This window comes from Ambystoma mexicanum, chromosome 12 (assembly GCF_040938575.1).
Source record: "Ambystoma mexicanum isolate Mex_15411 chromosome 12, UKY_AmexF1_1, whole genome shotgun sequence".
NCBI classification, from domain to species: domain Eukaryota; kingdom Metazoa; phylum Chordata; class Amphibia; order Caudata; family Ambystomatidae; genus Ambystoma; species Ambystoma mexicanum.
The window spans coordinates 59695019-59722483 of NC_090936.1; the positions used below are offsets into that span (position 1 = coordinate 59695019).

A 27465-nucleotide genomic window follows, 5' to 3' on the forward strand; every position below is an offset into this window, starting at 1 on the left:
TATCACCCAACCGAAATTGGTACTCATTTATCGACCTTGGAAGGATGAAAGGCTGAGTTAGCTAATTAGGGAGTTGCCATGGCGGCATGATGAGTGTCAGTGTTAGAGGGATCTCCCCCTTGAAGAGGGCAACAAGGGAAAAAAGGTATGGAGAGCTACCAGGAGTGGGTGGGATCAGAGTGATCACAGATGTCATGTTCTGCAGAAACAGGATCCACAAAAACATGGCCCTGATCTACACCAACGTATGCCCTTGACTGCTTTGCCTCCCTCTACTGTATCCATCAGAAGATGCAGGGTAATGTTCCAGGCATTCCCATTGCCAGCCACCAGTGGAGCACCTATCCATATGTACGACTGGAGTTCCTCTAGAAGTATCTTGATCATAGGCTTAATTGTGTTTGTTTACATATACTTCCTCATTAATAATTAATTTTAAAAAATGCCATTGAGTTTGGAGCTAGAGTACAGACATGCTGAACGTCTGGACCCTTTGCTATTGGATTCGACATATCTCGGCAATGCATGACATTGACTGGAAATCCTTGCATGGCCATAAACCAACTAGTAATCTAGGAGTTTGAAAGTTTATCTTACGGGATGTTTTCATTCTGAAATATTGTCACGGTTTTATAACACGCCACACTCCAGCCAGGGACTCCTTCCACGACTATGAACGTGGGGCACAACAAAAACACTTTTTATTTTTAATAACCCACAGATTTGTTTTGAGTAGATCCCCAACTCGTCTGGCACCCACCTTTTACAAACACCCGAGTCACAATGGACTAGGAACCAGGCCGGTGTGTATCAATAAGCTATTTATTTAATTGAAATAGCAAAATCAAACAATTTTACAACATCCACCAATGTTGTGGCACATAATGCAATGTTTCCTACAGAACAATTGGTTCAGAAATCCTACACAGTTGGCATGAATCTTTAATGGCAAACAGGAAAAACAGTTTTAAAGCATGTGATTGCACTAAGGTTAAGCATTCCCCCCTGCAACACTCACCCCCAAACATCAGCTAACTTAATTCCCTTTGGATGGAAGGCAATGACAAGGAGTAAGGAGAAAAATCGAATTTAAAAATATTCAAACTTAGAATACAGCCCATCACCCCAAGATGGAAAGTTAGAAAAGAAAATGAAAACACGATTTTAGAACAAAACGCCAGAATCGTATTTGCTTGATTTCTCGCAGAGCAACTCACAATCGTGGTGGGACAGCTAGAGAGGAAATTTGTGTTGCTACACTTAAGGAGATAGGAAAGTTTATGGACTACTAATCAGCACACTAGAGAAATGTGAAAACAAGGTAGGAAAATCGATTTTTGTGGAGAAAGCAAATGCATAAGAAAAACACACACATCCAATTTTTATGCTGGATTTGTGATGACAGGCAGCTAAGGAAGGGACTTAGCTGTCAAAATTGGAAATCGGTTTCAAGGACAAGGAAAGAGGCACATAACAGATAGGATACTAACAAAAAGGGATTGCTCTCAATGGGACTATGGTTTGGGTTTCTCAATGGGGCAGATGCAAATTAGGAATTTGTAGGAATGCACACAATAAGCGAACAAATTTGGTTTTCAGTGACAAGGAGACTAACTCTGTTACGGCTATACTTTAATGACTATAGTTATGAAAGAAAGACACTGGACACAAGGGGGTTAATTTCGAATTTTAACCAGCTCTCACCGTGAATTTCCTTATAGGGGAATTAATTGATTTACTTAAAAATGATACTAAGGACTTGTACAGACAACTGAAAGATGTATTAAAGGAATGCGCTCACATACACAGGCTAATACAGATTCTTCTATGGAAGGTGAGTTATACTGGCGATTTGGGAATTTTAATAGTACTTTCAGTGGGATTTTCTGTGGGATTTATGTTACAAAGAGAAAAGGAATATGCAATTTGGTACTGGGGTTGTTTCCTACTTACAAAGTAAGCCTTGATTTGGAATTCTGGTAAGTCTGCTGGATCACAGGACCCTCTGGACAGTTAGGCAGGGGACTGGTCTCTTCACTCTCTTGGATGGGATCAGCTGCCTCCTTCCTCTTTCTCCTGTCTCCCTGGATTCTTGTGTGTGTGTCTCATCATGTGCCTAGTGCAGTCCCCTCTAACATAGCCCAAATGACATCATTCATTTTACAATCTAGCGGAGTACTTTAATATTACCCCAACCTACAGGATTGGACAGTCTATCATTCCTCTCTCTGCCCCCCGGCCTGATTGGTTCAGGGGAGAGAACATCATTTGTCTGTTTTGTCATTTATGACATTTCTTTGTTTCTCGGGTTAACTTTTTATCAAAACTGAGTTATGCATCATAACTTCATATTTATACTAGCCACCGCCATAAGAAGTAGATAGGCAGTATCAGTGGGCCACGGGGAAGTAGACAGTGGGATCGCCAACGCTGTGCAAGGTAGCATAACCCATTGGTGCATTTTTGCCCTTTTCATGAAATGCACAACAGTTATAATTCTGAAAATAAAACAACATGTTCATTCCCTCATTTCCCATCTGTCCACCAATTTTCCTCTTTGTCCCAGCCAGAAACAAGTCTTTACTGGAAATTTCAGTCCACAAAGTGCTAGGAAAATGTACTTAGTCTCTTAACGTCTGCCTGGAAATTGCATGGAAACATAGCATAAAACAACATTTTCTTCTTATTCTGAGTGCTTGGAAAAATGGCTAAAATGAATCACTATTTTAATGTCAATTTGTATGATCTGTCACATATGGGGGGGTGGTGCTTCAGCCCCCACAGCAAACTGTCTCCCCCTGGCTCAGCTTGCAACAAAACTTGTATTGCCCCTTTGAAGTTTGTCAGTTTGTCCTTCAGAGGGGTTCTGGAGGAACTTGCACTTCTTGGTCAAACACTGGCCCCACTGGGTTTCTTTGTCTGCTAGTACTGCCTGCTAGTCTAGCAGAACAGGTAATTATGACGCCCTCAACCACGTCATATGTCATTGCGGAATAGTTCACTTATAAGTGTGACTTCCAGGGGGAGGCAAGACTTCCAATTAGGTTTTTCCTGCCTGAGCCAAACTAGTTTTACTGGTATTCCTGAGCCTCTGCCAAGTTGATTGAAGTATTGTGGGGGAAAAACATAATATACATGGCTTTGTCCGCCCCCCACCCCTAACATATTCACTGACAATTCTGTGCAAGCAAAGCTACCCTTTTTACAGTGGTTTTTAAAAGTGATTTTCCTTTTTTTCTCTTTTACTCGTGTGGAAGAGGTATTTCCTCCCATGTTTGAAATGCAGTTCTGTAAGCCAGGTGAGTCTTTTGATTTATTCTTCTTGAATGGGCTTGCATTTGTAGTTGATCCATAGAAACGGAGGGGTAGACACTCTGCATGAAGTTCTTTTGAATTGACACAGAAGAAAAACCCAATCCGTTTTTCATTTATTTTCAATGTTTCAGAGTGCTGCCGTCCACATGAAAGGGAAAACAAAAGCTGTGTCATGTTGCAATGTGAAATCATTGCCCCTCATGTGAATGAACAGTAAGACAAGGCTGTTTTCAGAGGGGCTGCCTAACTTTTTGTTGGCATTCATCAGGGGCGTTGCTAGGGGGGGGCTAAGGGAGCTATATCCCCTGATCTTTTGGTTGTAGCCCCGGATAGAATCTCAGGAGCTACAGCCAAAAGACTAGCTAGCCCCCAGTCCCAACAGTTCCGACATCAGCTTAGCCCCGGGTCTTTTCCAGACCTAGGTACTCCCCTGGCATTCAGATGGAATATATCACACAGGGCTGTTTCTCAATGCAGCGCATAACCTGGTATTATTTCAGATGAAAGAGAAAAAACAGACGCAAGGCTTGAATGCAGTGCACAACTTTGGTATTCAGATGACAGATTGCTGTTTTGCAATGTGGCACATACATTTGTGGTTCAGATGAAAGCAAAGCAATGACAGGGCCATTTCGTCAATGCAGTGTTCAACTGCTTGCCACACATGGGCCAGGGAACAAAGCACAGCCGTTTTAGGTGAAAGGTTCAAATGCTTGCCACACATGTGCCTACGAAGCAGAGCACCAGCGTTTTTCGTAGCAATGTTTAAATGCAGTTTTGAGGGGAAGGGATTTCTGCTTAGGGCCTTAAATACACCTCACAATATCCTATCAATCCCTTTGTACTAACAGATTGAACAAATCAGAGATAGTAATCTTTCAAATTCCCACATCATCGAAGGTGACAAAGTAGTTACATTGTAAGTGTAAGACAGGTAGAGAGTGCAAAGTTTATATACAAAGAGTGAACAGTGAGGAGTAGCTTGGGTCTCTAGGCCCAGAAGGGTCGGGACCCACGTCTGGTCAAACCCTTCCCACTCAGGGTGACTAAAGCAAAATCAAATGTTCATGGATGGAAGGTGCTAAATAAGCCACGGGCACAGCTCTGGGCAACCCTCCAGATCATTGTCAGCCTTATGGTTTTCATTAGTCACCCCGAGTTGGACGGGTATGTCCAGACATAGGTCCCGTGCCTGCTGGGCTTAGAAACCCAAGCTACTCCTCATTGATGATGCCCAATAAGGCCAAGACATGTCTGGGGGTGCTTGTGGTCTCTTACAGAAGGGATGTGAATAAGCAGTTTAGGCTGGACTGTCCAATTTGTCGTAGGAACAAGCCTGATTTCATATGGTCTTTCCCCTTCTGTAATGGCTTGGCAGGCAAAGAACGATGGTTTTGAGGGTTGGCCAGAGCGATGCCAGAGGTTAAGATTCATTCTAAATCTTCCAGGCATCACCTGTTATGTTTTGCCAATTATTCTTTACAGCCATCCTAAAAATATGTGTACTGTAGCAATACTGACGTATACTGCTGGCTGCTAGAAGCATGGGAATATATTTACAGGGCAATGGTGGTATATATTTTTGAGTACTAACAGCTTGGTATAGTGTGGCTGGGACTCTGTAGCAGTCGCCCCAATTATTAGCGGAGAACACTCTGGCCCATTAACGACTCCCAGCCACAAGAATGGGAGACTCAGCCATGGGGCAAAGTAACAGAAATGAAAGGGATCACACTAGATATGAGTATCCTATGGAGGTCTCATCGTCTAAGCATGTGTCATCCAGTTTTATCCCATTGTGATGTCACAAATTGAAGTGTATATACAGGGTTTCTCTAGCAGGCCACTTTCAGTGTTTCGGTATTTCACTATAACGAGGCTGCGACATAGCAGGGAAACAGGAAAACAGGAAACACAGGCAACCCACTCGCAGCACTTGTAGTACTCCGCATTGAAGTTCCAACCCAAAAACCTGTCAGCCGATTACGTTGGTCAGTTTGCCTAAGCTACATATAGAGAATATTCAGGTTAGTTCTGCTGTTGGACAGCCATATCTAGTTGCTCCTCCTAGGACCACCTCTATTGGCATTAGTCTACAATGTTGCTGGGTCGCAGAGAAACCATTGGCCCATGCAACAAATGATACCCCACGTGAAAGGTGAATCTGGATGGGGCAGGATGTCCATGCGACCCTAGAGGGTTCTCAGACTGGGTGTCCCTTTTCAAGGCCGCCATGAGAAAGAACATGGAGGTGCGAAGTGTTCCCTAATGTTGCCATTCTCTGATCACTTAAGCTTGTGAGAGTGCATTCAGTTAATTGTCCCGGTGCAACGCGTGTAGCACATGTAGCTTCTTTTTCCCTGTCCGATGGGAGCGTCTCTCTCACTGTCTGCCTTGGTTGAATGGGCATTGTCCTGTTCAGCTGGGTCACGTGTGCTGAGACCACGAAATGAAGCCCTCTTGCCTGTAATTATTAGGCTTTTAGCCTGAATGTCTGCGGGTGTCTTATTGTCTTGGTAACTGGAACTTTTCTGGCTGAGTGCTTTGTTTTTGCACACCTCTGGCTGCGGCGATCATGTCCGCTCCTCCATGCACTCAAAGCCTGTCCCTCCTTTGCCATCCATTTCAGAGACCTATAGCCTCCATATCATTCCTCATGGCTTCTTCATGTTAGTAGTAGCTCAGCATGTGCAAGCTAAATGTATGAATTCTCAGCATCTTGCGGTTTCAGCTTCGGCAAAAGATACACACATAGAGACATGCATGTGTGTCCATCCTCTTACCTAATGTGAGTCATAAGCATGTGCTTAGTGCCTATATGCAATAAAGTAGTGCATGTTCGTGCAACTTCATGAATGGATGAATATGTATTTCATGTAACGCGGCTACGTTGTGATGTCCGTGATGACGTCATTAATTTCTGGCTTTGCAGTCAGTCGACTTGCTCGATCGATGTCATTTCCATATCATCCCAATTATCGATTGGGTAAGGTCTGAACGGCTGTCTGGGAGAATAGCACTTCTCACACCTACGATACATCGAAGACTGGCGATGAGCCTAAGAGGTAGGCACATCTGTCGTTTCTCTGCCTTTGCGTTGAGAGTGATATGGGGGCATGAGGGTCAGATCTGGTCCCACCATGCAGCATGAAAATGCGTTTCGCGGTGCAATGTTGGCATATCTTTTTGCGAGAAGCCTCATGGTCTTTCTTTGGAAATGTGTTCCAAAATGATCTTGTGTGCTGCTGGGGCGGTGGCACACACTGGAGCGTTCCCTATGTTGTACATGGTATTCCCTTTTTAATCATTTTATTTTTAATTCAGGCTCTTTATTGTCTAAAAAATAATTCCTGGGTGCCTTGAGAAAAACGGTGTCATTTCACTTAGAAAATTCCGTAGGCAACCACACTATGCACCAAAGACGTTTGCTGCATCTCGAGTCAGCACCCAAGGTATGCGTTAGGGTTGTGTTGTGACACTAACAGGCCAGGTGCATTTTTGTAATTGGCTGCCTGAATAAGAGCTGCTTCCTTGAAGTGTTTCGCAGTGTTGCTATGGACTCGCCTCTAGGCGCTTAAACACCGCGATGCATTCCTGTGGCACTGCCACGTTCACCATTGCTGACTGCTGTGCTGTGCACCCGTCGCATGTGACAGCTCACTGGGAAAGACAGACTCGTGTTTTTGTGTCTTCCGCCGCTTCTCCGGGGGAGAGAGAGCCGTGTTTTTTTTCTTCATATTTCGGATAATTTTGCAATAAAAGATGTTTATCATGTTTTCTAATGCATGTCAAAAGAAAACGAAGAACGGTGTCCCCGCTCTCGGCAATAGTTGCATGGCTGCGTGCACCAAAAGATGGGTTAACGCATGGGGGGGGTTGCCCCTCCACAAGGAGCCCGCCATGACCCTAGCATAGTGCCTTTGAGAAAGAAGGCACTGGCGCTGCACACCCCACCCCCCCCCCCCCCCCCAGTTGTGTTTAACAGCAGCGCTATTGCGCCTGCATTGGTAAATAGGCACGTGCGCGGTGGGCAGCGCTCTGCGACAGGAGCCAATGAGGGCGCCTCCATATTCATGAGCTGGAATCCGCGCAGTCATGTGCGCTGGTGCGCAGCCGGAGGGGAGTGTTGTCATGAGCTGACGGTCCCTCGGCCGGTGCGCGCGCGCGCGTGTCTCTGTGTGTGGATGCTGCGGGATGCAGCAGGGCGCAGGAGGAGGGAGAGACGGCATGCCGCCGCCGCCACCACCACCGCCGCAGCGCTGCCCCGCCACCCGGGATTGACGGATGCACCAGAGCGGTGCCGCGCGGGGCTGGGTCCGGAGGGCGAGACCCTGTCGGCGGGAGGCGGCGCCGGAGCCGGGCCGCGAGGATGGGCTGCAATCTGTGCACTTTCCAGAAGCGGGACGAGCACTACAAGCTGCTCTACGAAGTTGCGCAGGTGAGGGGGGCCAACTTGCGCGGAAAGTTACGGGTCGCCCGCAGCTTTGGGTGCACGCTGTGGGCAGGCAGTGGCAGCGTGTGGAGTCCCACTACTGCACCTGAGGATGGGATGGCGGTGCACCTGTTTGGGGGGCGAGTTGGGATGGCAAGTGCGCTGGTTTACTCGCCACCCCAGCTCTTGCAAGTTTGTTTGCACACATTTCCAGCCATGCTGCTGTGCATGTCATTGTATGGTTCCCACGCTGTGTGACACCCAGTTATTCGCCCGAACACGTTACCAGTGCTATCATGTTAGTGGCCGCAGAGTGCATCGTGTGACCCTCGGGCGCGCTGCCCGGCCTCAGGTGGAAGTTGCCGCCGGGCAGCGTGGTGGTGACCCCCGCACTGTGTTGTGATCGGGCCCTGGAGCACGCACAGCAGGGCCCGCGGGTGTTGTGTTCAAGATGCTCCGGGCAGCAGGACGCGGGGGCGGCGGGCTTGTTCATGGAACGCAGCGCGCGCTCCGCCGTGCCATGAGGGCGTGTGTGTTTGTGTGTGTGTGTGCGGTGCCTGCCATCCCCGCTGCGGGGCCCCGGCTGCCTCTGCACACATTTGTCACCGGCTGACATACAGATGCTGACAGCGGCCGAGCGCCCTCGGTGTCCGCGGGCATTGCCAGTGACAGGCTCAGTGCAGGTGGTCTGTGGGCGCACGGCGGGATCTGAGTGGCGGCCGCTCCCGGACGCCCCCCCCCCCCCGCCCTCTGGCAGCGGGACCTCCGCCTGGGACGCCTTCTCAGCTGTATGTCCTTTTCCAAACGTGTCCTAGAAATCGTTTGAATTAAAAAGATTGCACCTCCGTGCAAAGGCAAAACACGCCGATATAGTTGCTCACCGCATGGAACACGTATAACACACTGCAGGTGTGTGCTCTGCTTTTGTCATTTGCATCTGTGCCAGGTGTTGCGCTCGTGCTGCTGGTTGTCAATGTGTTTCTCTCTCTCTCGGGCAGGCGAGGAGACTCAAGGCGCTTTCCTGGTGCTGTATGGAGGTGAGGCTCCCCGCCTGCCCCCATTCGGGCCATAGTCTCTGAGCTAGTGTGGGAGGAGGTGGCGGGGGGGTGCGGGGGGGGGGGGTAGGGGATCGCGATGTCCTGATTTCCAATTGCCAGCATCCCAGAATACCCCCAAAATAGAGCTCCCCATCTGTTCCATTGCAGTGGTTATGCTTTTTGGGGTGCTTGTTGACTGCGGACAGAGGGATGAACCCCACCGCTTGCCAGAGTTTGGAAGGCAATGTCTTATCTCTGAAAGGATTAAGGGAGACCCCGGATAGGGTGAATTTCAGGATGACCCTCCTCCCCCGCCCCCCCGACCCCCCAACGCTGCAGCCTGTATTTCTGGACACTTTGGTGTGTGAATGTGTGTGCACACCCTGCTGCCTGTCTTTGCACCCACAGTTTATAGAGCTCAGAGCTCACGCGCCTGCATCGTGTTCCCAGCCAGGTTGAATGCTTCAAGGGTGAGCCCCCTCCCCGCCACCACCTTCCAGCTCACGCCCCTCCGCCCCCCCCAGGCGCAGCAATTCGCGGACCAGTGCATCTGTCCGCGGCACGGGCGCCTGGGCGGTCGGATCCCTTTTTAGATTGTCTGGTACAATAATCCGAATTAGCGCCTTCAAACAGGAGCACTTGACTCTTGTCAAATCCGTCCCTATTTGATTTTGTGGTCTTGTAATTTCCTAATCACAGCCCCGTTTAGCTCCTGCTGCGCGATTTCTGGCGCGGCCATGTCTTGCCACGTCGCACCTGCAGATTAGCAATGCTTTGCGAACACATTAGACCCAACGGGACTTATGTATATTCAAGGAGTGCTGCCTGGGGCATGGCTAAGGCCTGGCAGGGAGCTGATAGCGCATGCAATGCCACCGTTGCCACTGTGTGTCCGAAAAGGCGTGGACATGTCTTGCCACGTCGCACCTGCAGGTTAACAATGCTTTGCGAACACATTAGACCCATGTATATCCAAGGAGTGCTGCCTGGGGCATGGCTAAGGCCTGGCAGGGTGCTGATAGCGCATGCAGTGCCACCGTTGCCACTGTATGTCCGAAAAGGCGTGGGCATGTGTTGCCACGTCGTACCTGCAGATTAGTCATGCTTTCCGAACACATTACCCAACGGGACTCATGTATATCCAAGGAGTGCTGCCTGGGGCATGGCTAAGGCGTGGGAGGACGCTGACAGCGCATGCAATGCCTCTATTGCCACTGTGTGTCCGAAAAGGCGTGGGCATGTCTTGCCGTGTCACACCTACAGATTAGCAATGCTTTGCGAACATATTAGACCCAACGGGACTCATGTTTATTCAAGGAGTGCTGCCTGGGGCATGTCTAAGGCCTGGCATGGTGCTGATAGTGCATGCAATGCCACCATTGCCACTGTGTGTCCGAAAAGGCGTGGGCATGTGTTGACACGTCGTACCTGCAGATTAACAATGCTTTGCGAACACATTAGACCCAACGGGACTCATGTATATTCAAGGAGTGCTGCCTGGGGCATGGCTAGGGCCTGGCAGGGAGCTGATAGCGCATGCAATGCCACTGTTGCCACTGTGTGTCCGAAAAGGCGTGGGCATATCTTGCCATGCAACACCTACAGATTAGCAATGCTTTCCGAACACATTTGACCCAACGGGACTCATGTATATTCAAGGAGTGCTGCCTGGGCCATGGCTAAGGCCTGGCAGGGAGCTGATAGCGCATGCAGTGCCATGGTTGCCACTATGTGACCGGCAAACGTTTTGTGAATAGTTGTGTTACTGTGTATCCGGAGGCGCGTGAAAGATGTAAAGTGGCGTCTGATTTTTTTGGAGGTGGTGGGGGGGGAGCTGCATCATTCCACACACACTTTGGGACAGCAGGCCTGAAGGTCTGAAAGCAAACAAACACACGCTCCTTGGGAGGATAGCTCAGGGGCAACATGCTCGCCTTGGAAGCAAGACGTCACAGAGCACCACAGGTTCGATCCCCGGGTCCGCGCTTAGAAACTTCTGGGTATTAAGCACGTTATAAATAACCTATCATATCATATCATTGGTGATGCCACAGGCAGCAATGGATGCTAGGCACGCAGCATCTCTCTGTTGCAAAAAATTAACAATTTTAGGGTATACATTGTACCTGCTCTACTATCGACCCTCTGCAGTCTCCGACTGGCCTATAGGGCAATATCCAAACCAAGAACGCAAATGCTAGTGTGGGTCGTTTTATCTGGTCAAAGTGGGCCACTTTCTTGGTCCATGTGGGCCAGTTTCAGAAGTTACTTCTCCATGCGACTAGTAGTTTTGACCAGTGCTAAGGAATGAATATTCTTTAAAAAATGTACAATTTGCATCACATTTTTATCAAGCCCCCGTGCCCCCCTTGGGTACTACTCAAACAGTCTTTCACGAAACGAATTACCATTTGCACCTGTGGGCCACTTTTTCATTGGTTCCCGACACCGTGTTATGCCCCAGTCCGACCCTCCCCCTCCGCCTCCCCCATGTACATTAGGTCTTGTCTGTTTCGCCCCCACCCCCTCTCTGCCGCCACCCTTTACTACAACCAGTTTGTCCAAGTCATACCTTTCGGGGGTGGGACCAAGCCTGGTTTGCATGCGTTTTGTCTCCTTTCTGCAGTGGCTGGCAGGCGAAGAACAATGGTCTGGAGGGTTGCAGAGAGCGAGGACAGTGGTTATGGTTACTTCTAAACCTTCCAGCCATCGCCTCGTTTGTTTTGGCCTAGCAGCCTCGTGAGGCACCCTCCCCTGGGACCTGTTCCATGTGCACAGATTCTTGTCAAAGATCCTGCCTGCAATTCAATAGAAATGTGAAGCATGTGTTGTGTAGTTCTTTCCCTTCGGTAGCTCAGTGGGTTGAGAGCCATCTGTGGAGGTATGCGGGCACCCTGCTGCTGGCAGATTGGAATCACAGTTTAAATGACCCCACTCTCTGTCATTCCTTCTGAGGTCTGCATGTCTCCAACATTATTCATAACACCCACAATTCACGCCATGGGATATAATACGATGTGTGGGTCCTAAAGATGGTTAATGTTTTCTTTGATGACTTTGCCTCCCCTTCCACGTCCAACAAATTTTATTTCGCTCTCGCTGATTGAGTGGAGCAAAGACGCCTCTGTTTGGTTTCACTACCAGAGCTCATTACACGGAAGGCCTCCCGCGCGACCTTTGCCCTCTGTGCGACAAGTCTGGAACCTAGAAGGAAACCAGACCCACGTCCAAGGGGCCAGCGTGTTTCACGTCAGAAGCCATTTTCGCTTTCAGGACAGCTCAGCTCTGCTGGAGCTTTTTTGTTCGACAAAGCAAACCCCCCTCTCAGAAATGGACTTGGTTGTTTGGGGGGACTGGGGGGATGAGGGATATGCTTTCCTTTTATTGGCTGTACTTAAATGTGCACATTCACCGCATGGTGTCGCTCTCCAGAGGCCGTGGCTATTTGTACATTGCTTCAGATGGCGACAGATTATTATTAAAGATCCAATGGGCACCTGAGTGCAGGTGCTTCCAGGTTCCTTCTGTAGCTCCCAGACAGGCCTACATCACTACACACACATTCCAGGTGCTAGATGCTAGTCCACTCCTGGGTTTCACTGTGCATTCTGGGACTTGTAGTTCTGACTTTCTACATTATAAGCCCATGACGACAAGTCCCAGTATGCAACGTTAAAATCAAGGCTGGATTACAATATCCCGAATGGAATGGGCCATGTTAGCATGTGTGCAGAATGACCTCGTATGCTAGAAGCGCACATGTGCATATGCACTTTGCAGATATGGTGCGTGCAATACCGATATCATAATGTTTTATTGAGTGCTTAATTTCAGATTCCTTCCTTATAGACCCACGGTAGGGTCATTATCGTGGGTTAATGCCCACCCCGAGTTCACACCGGACCGCACGTTTGCACGCAGGTCATGAGCCCAAGCGACAATGGCACCCCTCCCCGCACCCCTTAGTCTACAAGGCTTGTGCATAGTGCTAGCAGCAGTATAGCTTTTTAGAGTTGTGGTGAACTCCAAAATCTTACTTTAATGGTGAGTGAAGTAAATAGACAAAACGTGCCAGTACATTAAATGTGTTTTTTTTTTATCTTGTAGCATTTAAAAAACAAAGTAATGTTTATGAGAAAAGCATATCATTGTAAACTTAGATGAGCTGGGAATGTTTAAAATGAGCGTGCATTAGGTGTGAAGTAAAAGCACGCTGTTTATCTACAGTAAAATCATTGTTTCATGCGTTAGCTTTCACGTAGGTGTAACGCCTTGCATAGCATGCAGCTGTAACGTTGAAAGTCAAGTCAAAAACCAGCAAGGGAGTGTCTTGTAGAAATATTGCTGGAGAATAGCATTTTTGTTTCTTGAATGCAGAGAAAAGCTTTGTGTAGTTGTTCCCTAGTTCTCAAGACAGAATGATTGGGACAAAGCCTATATGTATAGTTAGTGACTGTATTCAGAGCATTCTGATTGGCTGAGTGTTGTCCACTAGTGATTTCCGGCTACTGTTAGCTGTTATTTCCCAAATTAATGACTCTCAATCTATGGATTCCAAAAGGTTGGAGAGCTGATCGACCCTTCCGGGATTCAAACTTGCTGGCTTACCTGTGTCAGGGTGAGCGCTTAACTCTTAAGCTATCCTCATAGAAACATATATATATAGGCAGATAAAGTGATTTCCAACAGGCAGCCTTCTCCTTGCAAACCTATGAAATGGTGAACAGTTAATCTCGGCCTTGCTCCACACATTTAAAATAGTTGATAAACGTTTTTGTTATGATAATAAAGTATCCTTTTATTTTCACACCTCCCTTATCACCCTCTACATTTTGAACAATTGAAATACTATTACTAAGCTATTTCTAGAGGGCATGATAGTTTGTGTGCCATTTTCATCTCGACAAATTTTGCGAATAATACAACGGTTTGATCAGGATCACACAGTGTGTTCAAATGGGCAAGTTGTCATTAGAATTCGTGTCCCTCGGTTGTACAATCAGTGGTGGAAATGGAAAAAAATTTGTGGGGATCCCACAAGGGCCGGGGTGGGGGCGGAGCTTGGGGGGCGGTGCCCGAGGAGGTGGGGTTTATGAGGGCGGAGCTGGCAGTTGACCTCTGATCAAAGGAAATGTCCAAAACACTAGTTTAAAATGGCGTTATTTCTTCTATGATGCTTCTTTTCCATGGCACTGGTGATGAGTCACTTCACTATGCGTATAATAGTTTTGACCAGTGTTGCTGAGTAAATATTCTTTAAAATTGCCAATTTGAATCCCATTTTATTAAAAAAAACTCCCCCTTGGGTACTTTTTAAACAGGGTGGGTGATTTCTGTTCGCCATAAGCAACGTTTTCTTTTACTTGAACCACACCCGGCACAGCTCCTGCAGCTCCCCACTGAAAGCAGTTGGGTGATTGCATCATGTGGGATAGTTTCAATGTTAATAGGGGTATTTATTTATTCATGCAATGTTTGTCAGATACCTGTACATTTATTTATTCATGCAACTTTTGTCGGATACGGGTATCTGACAAATATTGCACAAATAAATAAGTAAATCGGGTCCATGTATCTGACAATAATTGCATAAATAAATAAATAAACCGGGTCGTGGCTGAGGACCGGGTCGTGGCTGAGGACTATAACTTGCTCTGGTGACCCCTTGCACGGGGTCACCAAAGGAAGTTACAGTTTGCTCGCAGGCGCTTTATTTTTTCTTTTTCCCCCAGCGCTGACTCTTGCCAGTTCCCGAGATCCGGATACACATCTGGTGCCGGATCTTGGATCCGGCGAGAGCAGGCCCAATTGCCAGCACTGGGTACAATGAATACGAAGTAAGCCTGCATTCTGGCACGCCCTTTTCTCTGCCTGTCTGCATATTTGTATTTCATGTATTCATCTGTTCATAGCTGTTTCTTCCCCCTTCTCTCACTTAGGGTCCGATTAATAGAAATAGTGCAAAGACCCAATAAAGTACTCTGCGCGTAAAATAACTTTAGGCGCAACTGTGCGCGCCAGTCACTTTGCGTGTGCAGCGTATTTATGGATTCCAAAGCGCAAACTAACCCGGTTCACACGACGCGCCCCCACGCAAAGCAGATCCAGCCACATATACCAACCTTTGTGCAGTCCCCATCCGCACCATCATGCGCCCTGTCAACACTGCGTGCAGTCCGCCCGAAATCAAGGCAGCACCCCAGTGATACTGCGTACGGTCCCCCGTAATTCCTAACTGCACCCTGACAAAATGTGTTACATGTCTCGTAACTCAAGCAAGTCCCCGAAAAATCTGTGTGCAAACCACTGTAAATGACGGCAACACCCTGCTAATCCACACACGTGCACCCATAACTTCAATCAGCATCTCAACTGCATGTCGGCCCAACTAAATCCCTGACTGTACCATATCTTTGTGCGTTGGTTCCTATGCAATTGGGACTTTGTGCCTCCTATCATGTGGTGGTAAAATTTCAAGCTTTGCGTGGATCTTTCCCCAACGTGACGTTGCGCGGTCAGATCCATGAATACATGTTTGTTTGCGCATTTGCTGGGCGTGCCAATTTCTTTGCGTAGCCTGTCCCTCGACATGCCCATGTCATTTCTGGTTATTCCTCATTCTGCGTGGGGAATGGGGCATATGCATGTAAAGGCCCCCTATTGATTTCCTTGCAAAGGCCCGTCCCACACTTTGGGTAGAGTCTCGCGCAAATCGCTCGACTGCATGGAAAGCCGTGACGGACATGGGCAAAGTCCCTGCAAGGTCCCAGAAGAGCATGTAAAGTCGGTTCCATGAATTGATAAAATGAGCTTTGCGTGCTGAAAAGTGCACAAAGTCCATTTCCAGCACGCACACAATTGACCAAATCAGGCCCTTGGTCTCAGACTTCCTTCTTCTCTCTTAGTCACGCTCTACTACCTCTCATAGGCTCGTCAGTGCCCTCTCTCATATAATGTTTTTGTCCCCGCGCTCCGCAGCTTGATTCTCTTTTACCCCACTCCTGCGTGCATATTCTTTGACCTCTTTCTGACTCTGCCTTCTCTTTCTTCTCCTCACCTCTCCTCTTCCTCCTCTCCTTTCTTCTCCTCTCACCCTCTGTCCTCTCACTTTTGAGGGACGGGCCGCAGGCAGTCTATGGCAAAGCATATTCCTGGATGTGACCACGCAACCTCTCGCTTGCTAAATGCCCATGCAACTCCCTTGATCTCTTGGCCACCTGAAGACCGGCGTAAGTACACTTCAGCATAGGATTCGCAGCGCAGAGGTGAGCACACAAATGTAGCTGTTCTGGCTGTTTATGCTTTGCGTTGGGGCGTGTCAGGGGCGTTCCAGACACGACTTCTGCAAATACGGTTACTTTGCGCAGTGAATTCCATGAATACGCAGTGCACGCATTTATCATTCTGCACACAGTCTCCCGCACTGTCGTTCTCGGTGCGCTGGAGAAATGTGCAGGTTGGAGAAAGTGTTGGGGATCAGTAGTATCTTAGCGTGTGATAAATGACATTGCTAGAGCGTATTGCTAAGTTGGCGGTTGGAATTAGGGGACTGGGAGGGCGGTCCTTCATGCCACTTATGATGCACCTGGCCCTTGTGTGGGGAATGGTGTCAGTGTTATTTATGCCTCACATAAAGAGAGTTGGTCCAAGAAATGAGATACATAGGTGAAGTTACTGCAGCCTGAAGACACTTGCCTTGAATACTCCCGAGACACAAAGCCCTCTAGGAAAAGATGGAGTTGTTCATGTGACTGATCATTTGAAGCTTAAGCATTTATCTTTATGGGGTGGAATTATTATAATTTTGACGTCGCCACATAATTCTCCTGTTACACAGCATGTGGGCGTTATTCATGCTTCATTTATTTGGTGGCCACTGGCAGTCATCGAACCTTTTTTGCTATCTAGACAAGGAAGTTCTTGCTTTCTTTAAAAAGATATCTCTATTAAGATGACGCCTTCAGAGTAGTGAGAAAACTCTGCGTCTAAGCTGGAATCATTCTGTATCAGTGGAGGGAAGCTGGCACAGCCTACGGCCTCCAGCATGTCCCATGACGAGTCCGTTTATTCAGGGTCCTTATAACACCCTGAATAATGCCATCTATGGAGGTGGCCCTCATGCCCAGTCAGTCGCTACTTTCTCTGCCAGAAGTAATTGGTCATGTGATGCCCCCTGCACTATCATCCATCTCAAATGTTCTGTGCTTCAATTGGTACATCAAATGCTTGTAGTTCTAAAGTGGCTACATATGGGGTCTGCAACCTCTGGCTGTCCAGATGTTCTGGACTACAAAATCCCACCAGCCTTAGGCATCGAGAGAGGAACCATTGGAGTTGTAGTCTTAGGGCTGGGCAATGTTTTGAGTTTTGGAGACATACCGATATATCGAGACAAAATCGTTAACATCGAGATATTATAGGGTAGCGGTCGCCGCCCTATAGTTATGGTTAAATAGAGTTACATAGGAAATTGAAAAAATGAATTGCTAATAACTTTTGACTCGTAAGACGGAGTTAGCTGAAAGTTTGCCAACTAAAAAGATTGTCACAGGCCCCACCAGACCAGAACGTTTCGGAAAGATTCTTTGAAAAATAAAAAAAACATAGTTTCGGCATACTCCTCATTCATTTTCCCATAGACAAAAAAAGGTAAATTTTTGCTGCACCGGACAGCCAAAACCCTGGACAGATTTGGACCAGGTTTGAAACAACTTGGGCAGAAAGCGTTGACTTGCGACCCTTTTATGGCTTGGGGTTATTCCATCCAGTACTTAAATATTTGACAGAGAAGGGGGTAAACTGCGGAGAAACCGGGTGTTTATAAATTAAATATCTGCCATCTTTTTTTTCCTCTCAATGCGAGAGATAGTCATGGCTATAACCTTGGTTAGGTGAAAATGAAAAAGCAGGAAAATGCCATTTCTGGGTGAAAAATCTTGGAAAGGTCTTTAGGGTAGAGGTGGCGGCGGCTAGAGGGCGTTGGAGAAGGTGTTTAGACTGAGTTTGCAACATAAGATTTTCTGTAACACCGGCCGACGGACAGAATAGCCGCGGCTACACGACATTGCAACTGAAACGCATCACAGAAACAAGTGTTGTGGGGTAAATGGGAGAGGGCAGGCCAAGTGAGGAGGCTATCAGGGAAGTGGAGGGAGCTGGCACAGAGGTGGGCCGCACTTGGTGAGAGTCTGGGAGCGCAGGGAAGCATTTCCCCCCACTTTTTCCCCCGATAACTGCAAAATAATAACCAATGGTATAGTTGAGTGTATTTGTAGTTCATAGCTGCAGTTAAAGAAAAAAAATGTATATTTTAATAGCTATAGTGAAATCATGGGTGACAAATCACCAGACTGGATAGCCACCCGGTTCTCCCATCCATGCAGTAACCGGGGCTGACCCTTCTCATTTTCAAAGCAAGGAAGATGCTGGGCCCCTAGGGCCCTATTGCCTAGTAAATTAGCATAAGTTACAAGACCACTTAGAGCAACATGGCTTGAGGGGGCCAGCCCCTTCTTCGCTTTGAAGCTAAGTTGGATTGGTCCTGGTTACTGCACGGATGGGAGATAGAAAATAGTAGTCAATAGGTGCACACCTAGTTTTCTGTCAATGGGTGAAAAAGTTACATAGACAATTTCAAATGATTCAGGGTGCTGGGGAGGAATACAAGCCCTGACACTGGAGCCTGAATAAAACATGAACTAAACAAAGTGTCTAAATTTAAAGACACTCCCGTCCCCTGCACACCATTAAAGCTGAAAAAATCAGTCAATACAATGCTTACATTTTCAAAAGATATGTAATTGAATATTAGATACATGAACAAAAGTTGAAAACATCAATGTTTGTTAATTAAACCTTAAAATTTACATAAATATAAGTGATTTTCACATATGGCCATCGTAAAAAACAAAAAGAAACAAAGAGCAACCACAATGTTCTTATGTTGCGATGTGATTTCCAACTCTACGTGTTTCGGGGAAACTCCCCTTCTTCAGGAGTACGAGAAATCTGCAATTACACATATACATACAATTAATAATCACCTTTATATATGTTCAACACAAAATTACCGTGAACAAATCATTATCAATCATCACTCTAAACCAGCTACAAAGCAGCCCAGCTCATACTATGTAGGGTAATTATCATTTTCTTCATAATCAGTAAACCAAAATTGAATACTGGTGTGACTCCAAAGCATGAAATTAGAAGCACGATAATGGAAAGAATTACCTCTAGTATGTCTTTCTGTGTGGTCTTGCACAATACATGAATATTAATCGGGTTAATACACTTCAACTGCTGAATCAGATCAAAAGGGAACCATAGAGTTCTGGATTTTAAGAGTCATAATAGTACAGTGAAAAAAGCTCAATTCTTACCCAGAGTTTAGAAGGGAGTAGGAATAAACTCTAAATCCACAATGATGAGACCACCGGACAACAGGACCTCTGGTGTGTATCAAGATGAAGTATATAGGAAGTAGTGAAGATCCTAGAGCAAACCGTAAGACCAGTGATTAAAGTTGTAGTATCGGTATCTGCCTTATTAAGAACAACAATATCCATCTGTGGACTATCTTTACCTCAATAGTGAACAAAACAGTCTTTTATTAGTACTGTATTCCCAAAGACCATCAATATCTCCTACTGCACTCATCATGAAAAGATGGCACTGATGTTCAAAAGACTATTTTAGCCTCCTTATATTCCGAAATTGCGCACTGAAAAGAGAGACAGAAGTAAGCCACAAAGATGGGTGAGTCACTCTATCTTTAGGATCGAGCATTCCAAGTATTGATAGAAACAGTAATAATCTATGTACTTACAATTCGAAAGGCTAATCGTCTTTATAGACAGGATCTTGGAGTTGCTGTCTAATGTGCACCACACATACGGTGTCCGCATTGAGTTGGTTGATTAATCGAAAGGTTTAAATACATCTATTGAGAGGGTTAATACACTATGTACCCCTCTGCTACTTGTTGACTCTGGAGTCTTTTTTCCCTGTCTACTTTCTAGACACTACTTTCATTTTTATTTGATTTTTCCATATTTTTTTATAAATCCCTTTCATTTTTATTTCTGAGATCATCCATGTTTTTAGATGTCCGTAGTACCAATTTAAGAGTTGAGTGGCACCTCTCCATGGGTGTGTTTAATTATTTCTTCGTCACGTTCTTTGGTCATGTGACACAGCCATGTGACGTTTTAATGACGGTACTTACCATTGGGGTTTACATCTGGGATCCCAGTTTATATAGATCGAGGTACTCTATACACCCATTATTATTCTCACTCCGGCAATACTAACATCTCGGTGGAATAGGTTCTGTCTTTTCCGAGTCGCTTGAATTTGTTTCGCCTTTAATTTCCGGGTCACATGACTCTGTCATGTGACCGAGTCTCTTCCTGTTTTCATTTTAACCGGCAGAGATTGCTCATAACGAATGCGGACACTGTACGTGTGGTGCACATTAGACAGCAACTCCAAGATCCTGTCTATAAAGACGATTAGCCTTTCGAATTGTAAGTACATAGTTTATTACTGTTTCTATCAATACTTCGAATACTCGATCCTAAAGATAGAGTGACTCACCCATCTTTGTGGCTTACTGCTGTCTCTCTTTTCAGTGCGCAATTTCGGAATATAAGGAGGCTAAAATAGTCTTTTGAACATCGGTGCCATCTTTTCATGACAAGTGCAGTAGGAGATATTGATGGTCTTTGGGAATACAGTACTAATAAAAGACTGTTTTGTTCACTATTGAGGTAAAGATAGTCCACAGATGGATATTGTTGTTCTTAATAAGGCAGATACCGATACTACAACTTTAATCACTGGTCTTACGGTTTGCTCTAGGATCTTCACTACTTCCTATATACTTCATCTTGATACACACCAGAGGTCCCATTGTCCGGTGGTCTCTTCATTGTGGATTTAGAGTGTATTACTACTCCCTTCTAAACTCTGGGTAAGAATTGAGCTTTTTTCACTGTACTATTATGACTCTTAAAATCCAGAACTCTATGGTTCCCTTTTGATCTGATTCAGCAGTTGAAGTGTATTAACCCGATTAATATTCATGTATTGTGCAAGACCACACAGAAAGACATACTAGAGGTAATTCTTTCCATTATCTTGCTTCTAATTTCATGCTTTGGAGTCACACCAGTATTCAATTTTGGTTTACTGATTATGAAGAAAATGATAATGACCCTACATAGTATGAGCTGGGTTGCTTTGTAGCTGGTTTAGAGTGATGATTGATAATGATTTGTTCACGGTAATTTTGTGTTTAACATATATAAAGGTGATTATTAATTGTATGTATATGTGTAATTGCAGATTTCTTTTACTCCTGAAGAAGGGGAGTTTCCCCGAAACGCGTAGAGTTGGAAATCACATCGCAACATAAGAACACTGTGGTTGCTCTTTGTTTCTTTTTGTTTTTTACGATGGCCATATGTGAAAATCACTTATATTTATGTAAATTTTAAGATTTAATTAACAAACATTGATGTTTTCAACTTTTGTTCATGTATCTAATATTCAACTACATATCTTTTGAAAATTTAAGCATTGGATTGGCGGATGGGAGATAGTCCACAGTCCTGGATGCCATGTGTTTTCTTAGTTTTCAACATCTGGTAACACACTAAGAAAATACACAGCATCCAGATTTCTTTAAAGAACCGTGCTACTGTCAATCCTTGAAAGTATTGCATACTAAAGGTCAAGCTGCTATGAGGCCCACACGAAAATATCAGCTGTCTCTGTATAAGGAGCTGCTAATACATGGAGAATTGCATTTCCAGCTTTCACGTGAGAGGCAAACTAGAATGACCTCTTGTTATATATATATATATATATATATATATATATATATATATATATATATATATATATATATATATATATATATATATTTTTTTTTACACGGCCTGCAGTAGCGGCCGTGTAGTTATTGTTAAGTTGCTCAACCGATAGGAAGAGCACTTTTGTGCTTGCTTATACTTTGCTCCCCCTGGACAAATCCTCATCAAATCTTGCAAATTGGCCCCCTCGGATTGATTCTGCGAAGTTCGGTGAGGTTTCATCCCGGGGGCAAAGTTATAGGGTGGGGGCCCAAGATTTTTTTAGACCCAGCATTCAATGTTTTTGCAATGTTTGGTAGAATTTTGTCAAGAGGGCCCAAAATTAGAGGGGGGTGTCACCATTTTTAAATGGCTTATAACTTTGTTGCCATTTGACGAATCTGCAGAACAGTTAGCAGACAGATTATAGACCCAACCTTGAATGTTTGTGCAAAGTCCGGATGGATTTTGTTAAGATATGGCTAAGTTCTATGACTACTTTTTGTACATACATTTTGATACCTTTCAAAAATTAGAACATGGCTGGATTTGCAGCAAACCTCTGCAAGGAGCATTGTCAAGAACTCAAAAGCATGGTTTCACAAATGTGTCTGTGTTTTATTTTTTGAAAAGTGTTATAACATAGGTACAAAAAATAGTGATATACCTTTGGTGACTGATGACCCGGACAATCTGGCTAATGGCCATCATCACAAGGGACGGGCTATAGGGTTAAAGTGGGGATGGTCAGCAGGGACCGGCTATGTGGTAAAGGTTTTTGAAATTGGGACAGGTTTGAATGGGAAAACAAATTCGGCGCATGGCTACAGGCTGAAGTGCTGGATGAGACTGCAGCAAATATGTATGAGAAACATCAGTAAGAACTTCAAAGCATGGTTTTGCAAATATGTCCTGTGTTTTATTTTTTGAAAAAGGCAAAATGTAAGTAAACAACACAGTGTTATAACTTTGGCCCCTGGGCAATGAGCCTGGCCGTCAGCAAGGAGAAATGTGTTTTGTAGTTTTCTTATTGAGGCATGCGGCATGGCCGAAGCCGTAGCTTTGTATGGGAACAAATGTTCTGCTTGCAGTTACAGCCTGAAGTGGTGGACTAGATTCCAACAAACCTGCGCGACAAGTATTAGCAAGGACCTGAAAGCATGTTTTTGCAAATCTGTCTTGTGTTTTATTTTTTCAAAGTGTCAGAATGTAAGTAGAAAAATGAGTGATATACATTTGGTGTCCGGGTATTGGACCTGGCCCTCGGCAAATGCAAATGTGTATTCTGATTTTCCTATTGGGAAATGCAGCATGCCGGAACCTATGCTTCACGGATTTGGTGACTGGCGATGGCCATTGGTCACATTATTAGGGTATAGTGGACACTGAGCCAGGATGCAGGGGGTCGGTGCAGTGAATAATAGGAGTGGTTTGGTGGGGCTGGGGTCATGGTCGAGCCTCATGCCGTAGGCAATTAAACGATGATTTGCATCCTCAGAATGCACGACTGATAAGACAGAAGTATGCACTGCAAGACATATATTTCTTAAAGGAGGTTTATAGTTCTTTCGTATATATTAAGAGGAACTATTAATAACTTATATACAGTGATGTTACATCATGAAACATTTTCACTTAAAAACCTATTCAATTTGCAGAAAAAAACATTGTTAAAGGGACGTTACGGTTAAGATGCACCCCACTCTTGGGACTCCTCTGCCCGTGCAGGTAGCCAGTGGCCTCACACCTTGGCATCCCTTGGCACTTCCCTCCTGGACTCCCATGAGCACTTGCACATCTGTACTGCCCCTTCTACTTATGCACTTATCTCACTGCACAATGCATACTTACATTTATATGAGCACTGTGTACAATTGTTTTGTATAAGTAAGGGAAGTGCAGGTGCAAAAGATTTGTAGAACATTAAGTGGCAGTCGGTGTGTGGAAGTTTAATATGTTCATAGGGTTATATGTAGAATGTTTGGAAGTGATTGGTGGATGGATGTGTGACTGTTCAAAAGCAGGTGATGAGCGAGTGTTACAAATATAAAAGTGAAAATGGTAGAAGGGCTGTCCTGTGCGATCGTGTGCACGTGCCATCCGGGTCTTTCAATGATGCATGGCCTGGAAAGGGGTCTGCAGAGACTGCATATAGTTTTAAAGGTCCATGGATTATGGTCGTTATTGTATGCTAGAGAAAAGTATTTAGGACAAAAAATGGGTTCTATCCTTTTATATCCGATAAGATTCTTTTTTTTAGTTCTATTTTTTAACTGTGAAAGGTGGATCCTAAAGGAATCTTTTTTTGGTGTTTTTTGATTTTGTATTTATTTTTTGAATTTCCTTTGCAGGAGAGGCCAGGAAGTAAGGTGGGGTAGGGAAATGGGGGAAGGGGCACCAGTGAAAGATACAGAGGGGCATGTGTACAGGGAAAGATGTTGTGTGTGCCTTACATCTAAGGTAAGGGGCAGTGTTTCTGATGCTCCTTGATTGCAGCGTCGAAAGCACTTCAATACTGCTCCCCCCTGCAGAGTCGTGTGTAGCAGTATATACAGAGTGCTGTTGTCTTGGAAAGATATGGACCAACAGCCTCTTTTATGGCTTGGAATTTAACTGGTGGGATCTTCTGCCCCACAGGAGTAGCTTGTGTGGTGGCAATAGTGGTTGATGAAGATGAGGTAGAAGAAGAGAGCCTACTGCTTCCTGAAAAAGGAAGTGTTTTTCAGCGCTTCCCGGTGGTTGGATTTAGTGTGGCGGTGCATTGAGGTGGGCCCGTAGCAGCATTGCCCAGGTTGTCCGCGACTGAGTATGCATTTAGCCTTTTTGACCTTAGCATTCAGTACATCGTCAAAGGTGGTGAGAAACTGCCATCCCCAGGATTCTCTCTGGGTGCGCGAGGTAGGCATTTCTTCCATCTCGTCTTCCTGGTCCTCCTGAGTGTTTTCTGCATGATTGCGCTTTTTCTGTTGTAGAGGCCCTCCAGGTGGTGGTGGCTCCTGGGGAGGAGGGATGGGCATGGCTGATACCATTTTGGAAGTTAAATAGCAGCTGTGCTAAAAGTGTTCCAAGCATATGCTCGCTCCTGGATTGCAGATGGACAATCAGTAAGACTAGGTCTAGGAGTTGTGCAAGGGTGCATTTTTAACTTGAAACTTCCTAGATCAGCTGAAAATGCAGTTTTGAACTGTTCGTGAAGCACAGACCCCTTTGCCGACATGTCATCAAGCCACGCGCGTGTGCGGTCATGTGACACTGTCCGAAAGTTCTGCGGTGACGTTAGATGTCTGTGATCAGGAAACGGGTCTAAAAAGTTGTAGAAAGTTAATAGAAGTGTTAAAAATGTTGCTAGGAGGTAGGGAATGCCACAGTTTTTACTTGGATGAAAATGTTGATATTTTGGGGGTAACTATGATATTAGGAAGTTGTAGCAAATGAGGGTGCACTGGTAAAAACATATGAAATTCACTGAAAAAACATTATTAAAGGACTTTATGGTAAAGTTGCACTAATAAAAACCTATGAAAATCAGTGAAAAAGCTTTGTTGAAGGGACATTATGGTTACAAGTAAAACCAAAAAACCCCAGAAATTTGCCAGTTATGGTAAGCTAAGCAACCATAACTCGCGCCACCACCGTGCTCTGCTAAGACTAACACACAGGACATCATTGATGACATCAAATATGAAATTAATTTTAATGAAAAGTCCCTACAATGGGTTGTGTTTATAATGTTGGTAACAAGATGTCAGGGGTGATCGGGAGACCTATCATGAACTACTTAATGTATTAAAGAATGTACTCATCTTAACAAGTGTCGCAGGAAAAATCAATGGAATAACAAAACCCTTGAAATTCAATGGAAAACACTTTAGTTAATGATCAGATAAGGTAAAAAACACGTATCGCAGTAAAACCCTGGAAACTCAGATAAAACCCCCTTAACTTTGCGCCCCCTGTTGCGCAGCCTATGGCCACAATAATGACATCACAGATGACTTCACTGATGACATTACTGGTGACATGAGCTCTCCACTCACCAGCGGCCAGAGTAGAAGTCCTGCACATGGACACAGTTTTCTTCTGGTTTATGGATGGTTCTTCATCGCTGACCGTGTCCTTGGACACCCGGTGCTGTCTCTATGCTTCTCGCTATGACGCTGCTGCGCCCTGCTTCTACCCCTGCTGTGGAACTCACTTTGTCCTCTATTGCCATTTAACACTCCTACCCTCTGTAATCTCACCCTGAGTGCTGGGATACGACTCCAGAGGAAGTGGGCCTTCTCTATCTCTCACTCCTTAATACTTATAATTCAGATATCATCTTTTACCAAACTCCTACAAATGAAAGCTTCACAAGTAGTGATATGATGTATGTGTAGCTTTTGACTATTTTTCACAATGTACTTGTTGTTATGAACTATTATACAATGCTAAAATCACATATGTAGAAACGTAAGGGTCGACTTAATATATGCAAATACCTAGAATGGTTTAATGTCTGATGCCATAAGTTAAATAATCATTGTTGTCATATATGATGTTATTGGTGATGTCATCAGTGAAGTCATACATGATGGTATTAGTGACGTCACCAGTGATGTCATCAGTGAACAAATCTCTGATGTCATTATTGTGGTCATAGGCTCTTTCTTTGTGGGCGTCCCGAAACATGGGGACAGTACCGGAAACATTGGCAGTGAAAAAATGAGCTTGCCCTTTAAATTTAGTATAGCACGTGGGGGCACACCCCCAACCCGAGGCCCCGACTTCTGGCACCTCACCTCTCTCTTTTTCCGCATGAACGGTGTTGGACCTGGCAGCCAGCGCAGAGTCCTTTTTAGCTTTTTCTTGCTCCCTGTTTATTTTTCAATTCTTCCACTTCCCTTCGGTGCCTCACCTCCCCAGGACATGTCGGCCGCAGGAGGATTCACAAGATGTGCCTCTTGCGACCGCTCGTTCCCAGCCTCGGACCCCCATGCACTCTGTCTTGCGTGTTTGGGCACGACCATCAGTGGGACTGGTGCGGCCTGCAGCGCTCTTGGTCACAGGTCATTGAAGAATCGGTTATCCCGGTGGGGGGAGATCTTCAACACTTCTCTCCCTCTCCACCTTAAGGACTTTGTCTCCGGGACCTCTCATCAAGACAAGGTAAGACCTCTGTTTAGCACAGCTCCACTTCATGAAGACTCCTTCCCGAGGGTTCCCATGGATCAGGGTTCCTTGCATTCAGGTTCTGGCAGGCCTGAGGCCTCTAAGGCTATCGGCTCCCAAACCGAGGGGCCCAGGGGCTCTTCTTCTGGGTGGTCTGGGGACAGACCTGAGGCCTTCCGGGCTACCGGGGTCCAGGAGCCCTACCAAGTTGTCCTCAGATGAATGATCAGGTTCATTCGGGCTAAGGGATGGTCGAGTGCCACCTCCAAGAGTCTTTCCTCAGATAGATCCAGCACTGCTGCCGGCACAGGTGCCAAGGGCTCCCATCCTACCGGAGCTGACTCTGAGGCCGTCATCCAGGGCGTTTCAACTCCCGGCCATCCGGCTGAGGGCAGAGTGCCTACCAGAGGACTCTCGAAGGTCGCCGTATCTGCTTCGGGCACAAGGCCCAAGCAGTATTCTTTTGTGTCTGAGGCCCCTCTTGGCTCAGGACCTTTGCCCCCTCTGACCCAGGGCGTGCTTCAAGGCTTAAAAATGGCAGAGCGGCACGTTGCCTGCCTACCAGGCAGGTGGTAATCTTGGATCGGGCTCAGGGCCCGGCAGTCCTTTCACCCATCGAGTGGGCTTTGCAGGACGATTCCAACCCCCTTCGTTCTGGAAGCTGCAGCAGATC

The 27465-nt window shown here is 45.8% G+C and overlaps 1 protein-coding gene across 1 annotated transcript in view; it reads left to right on the forward strand.

Moving 5' to 3' along the window:
- Window positions 1–7409: 7409 nt before the first annotated feature.
- The window catches only part of PDZRN4 (PDZ domain containing ring finger 4), a 494262-nt gene continuing 474206 nt past the window's right edge, over window positions 7410–27465 (forward strand). The window contains exon 1 of the mRNA XM_069627988.1: window positions 7410–7753. Within this exon, the coding sequence (XP_069484089.1) occupies window positions 7685–7753 (69 nt within the window). The 5' untranslated portion in view covers window positions 7410–7684. The remainder of the gene's footprint in view (window positions 7754–27465) is intronic.